The sequence below is a fragment of the Apis cerana genome, linkage group LG10 (assembly GCF_029169275.1).
Source record: "Apis cerana isolate GH-2021 linkage group LG10, AcerK_1.0, whole genome shotgun sequence".
NCBI classification, from domain to species: domain Eukaryota; kingdom Metazoa; phylum Arthropoda; class Insecta; order Hymenoptera; family Apidae; genus Apis; species Apis cerana.
In genome coordinates this window covers 11520196-11523647 of record NC_083861.1, presented here as the reverse complement: position 1 = coordinate 11523647, position 3452 = coordinate 11520196, and the positions used below count along the sequence as shown (strand labels likewise).

The window sequence follows — 3452 nt, the reverse complement described above, 5'->3', positions numbered from 1 at the left end:
TATTTGTGTATAATCTAATTGTACCTCTTCATTCAATGGTATAAGAAAAATAAATCATTTAATTATACTATTTTTTTAAAAAGATTTATTTTATTTCTTATTATTATCGATGTTCACATAATGCTTAATATTATAATTAAAATTACAACATTATTTCATTCACTTACAGTGAATGAAAATAGTATTTTTCTCTGAAATATATCTGTCAAACTTTTTCAAATTGTACAGAGTATCATTGAAAATATTTAATGTACAATACTTTTTATAAACCTCTTCAACAGAATAATCTTAAGAAAATAATCTATAAAAAGCCACATTTTTTTTAATTTGCATTTATGTTTAAATTTTATTTAACTCATAAATCGTCGAATCATTTTTATCTATATATAAATAATTAATATTCTATGAAGTTATATCCAACAAGCACAAACAAATAAAGTGAAGTAAGTATAAAATGTGGCTAATATTTTGAATGAAGAATTAAACAAAAATAAAGTGAGAAATATTGAAGGTAACTTAGAATCATAATAAGTCCAAGAAATGAAGTATAATCTATTATTTAATTGCAATCACATTTTACGAAGATCAAGAACAAATACACTCCCATCAGATGCAGAAGCACCAACTTTGTCACCTCGGCTATTCCAACATACTTCAAAAATTCCTCCAGTACCTTGGTAACTATGCACCAATTGACCGTTCTACACAATTAAATATATAATGAAATATAAATATAAATATAAATTATATATAATGAAATATATATAATTTCTTAATGACAAGTAGAAGAAAAATATTATTATTTTACCTGAGTAGACCAAATATGAACACATTTATCAAAACTTCCACTAGCAAGAAATTTGCCATCTGGACTAAATGCTACGCTATACACTGGTTCTGTGTGTTTTGTAAGTCTGTGTATACATGCACCTCTTTCAACATCCCATAATCTTACAGTAGAATCGAATGATGCACTAGCTAACGTTAAATTCATATTTGGATTATGGGTTCCAGGTCCAGTTGGGGACCATTTAATAGTATATATTTCTTTGCTATGAGCTTGTAAATCATGTACCCATGTATCTTGTTTCATAGACCAAATTTTAAGACTCATATCATCTGAACAACTAGCCAATAAATTGCCTTGAGGATCCCATTTTATAGCATTAACTTCATTCTGTAATTAAAGAAAAAAGAAACTCTTTATGTTTTAAAAAATAAATATTTAGTTATAAACTAAAAAATATAATTATATTTCTATATACATACCGTATGACCTTGGAAGCTTTTGATTGGTTTATCAACATTAAGTTTACATACATGAATACATTGGTCAGTGGAACAACTAGCAAATGATGTATTTGTTTGCCAATCAACATCTAAGGCAGGTGCACAATGAAAACTAAACTGTTGAGTACATTGTCCACTTTCTGCATCCCATATGATTGTTGTTTTATCAACTCCAGCACTTAATATATAATTTCCACGTTTGTTCCACTTTAATGCAAAAATTGGACCCTTATGTTGACCTAATGTAGATGCTAATTTGCCATCTGTCTTCCAAATCCGTGCATAACCATCATAACTTCCTGTAGCCAATAAAGTACCATCACACTGAAATATAAAATAAATTTTATTTTATTTTTTTTTTTTTTTTTTTGATTTTGTAACTTAAAAAAAATAATTTTACCTTCCAATCTAATGAAGTAACATCTTTGTTGCTTGGTACTTCTGTACCACCCTTTTGTATACAATGACGAAGAACAAGTTGATTTGGAGCCTGAGAACTACCAGACATATCCCAGATACGAGCTGTACTATCCCCTGAACCAGAAGCTAAAAGATCAGTTGTTGGATTCCATGCACATATGAAAACTTCTGATTCATGACCACGTAATATTGTAGCTTTAGTGTCTGGAATTTCAACAGCGCTAGCATTAGTTCCTCTGCCTGAACCTTGTTGTTGTTCATCTACTTCCATTTCTGTTCTATCTCCTCCTCTTTCATTTGTGCCTACACCTTCATTGGAAGTAACAACTGAAAATAAATTATAAATTAATAACAATTATTAAATAGAAATTTTCCTTTCCTTTTTATAATTATATATGTAATTTAAAATAAAGAAATAAAGAAAGTATTTAAAAAATGTTAATATTAAAATCTTAATATTTAATAACATTTATCTTCATATTATTTTATATTTGGATTATTATTTTTGTTATTTTGATGTTATCAAATTAATCATTATTATTGAATTAATTTGCAAATAATTAATTTCTAAAATTTTAATTCTTTATTCCAGATTACATATATATTAATAATATAATTGTTTGCTCCTAGTTTACGGACATGTTATAATTTTAAAAATGAGCTTTATTTTGCTATATCAGTATATATTTTAACATTAACAAAAAATTTACTAAAGAAATAAAAAATATATATAATATATAAATATATTAACATATTTTGATTTAACTGTTATAACAAAAAATATTAGCTCATAACAATCCGACAACTAAAGCAGTCCATTAATATACCTGGTTTAATAAGGAGGTCTATTAAATTTAAATATTTTTATAGACCAGGGTGTACCAGGATAATAAAATAATTCTTGATTTAATGAATTATATAACACATTGTTATAAAAATTGTTATAATAAATAAAATTACCTTCTTCTCCATTTGTGTCTTGGACTTCTGTTTTCACTTGTTGTTTTTGTTGATTAATTTGATTTTGCCTTGATGCCACAACATCTGGCATAACAGCATCAATAAGAGAAAGAGATTCTACCATTCTTTGTTCAGTTCCATCTTCACCTATTGATATCTCTGCTTCTGTATATTGAAGTCCTTTTTGTAGAATTGATAAAAGTGCTGCAGGTGGTACTAATGCTCCATTTATATTACTTTGTGATATATGTGATTCTATACCAAATGTATATGCAGAATGTTGAAATCCTTGAAGAAAATATACAATCTAAATTACAATTCTTGTATAATTTATAAAATAATTTATACACAATAAGTTTAAAAAATATATTTAATAATTAAATGCTTATATTTATTCTCAAATAACCTCTTTCAATAATATTTAATCTATATTTTATAATATGTTATTAACTAATAAAATTTTATTAATGATAATTATTATTATAAAAAAATATATATATATATCATATAAATATGATAGATGTATATAAACAATAGGAATACGAAATTTGCCTAAATTATTTAAAGAAAGGTTATGAATTACTCTAAAAACATACCAGATTCTTGAAGGTATCGGTAAACCAAGAAATTGACTTCATCACTAGAGAAGCTCATCGTTCTTTGCTTTCGCGATACTAGCACAACATATTTATTGAAAGTTGCGCCTAAAAATCACTTTAACTTAGGTCGGACGCCGAGATTGCCGCGTCGAGATCACTATAAGAACATAGACACACTACACA

The 3452-nt window shown here is 26.3% G+C and overlaps 1 protein-coding gene across 1 annotated transcript; it reads right to left on the bottom strand.

Annotated features, from left to right (window-relative positions):
- Nucleotides 1-70: 70 nt before the first annotated feature.
- Nucleotides 71-3408, bottom strand: LOC108001479 (F-box-like/WD repeat-containing protein TBL1XR1). Its single transcript, XM_017062490.3, has 6 exons — nt 3267-3408; nt 2671-2958; nt 1691-2037; nt 1270-1614; nt 809-1177; nt 71-701 (listed from the first exon to the last, which is right to left on the bottom strand). Exons 1-6 carry the CDS (start codon nt 3322-3324, stop codon nt 570-572), a joined length of 1539 nt encoding a protein of 512 aa, XP_016917979.1. The 5' UTR covers nt 3325-3408; the 3' UTR covers nt 71-569.
- Between the last annotated feature and the right edge of the window lie 44 nt (nt 3409-3452).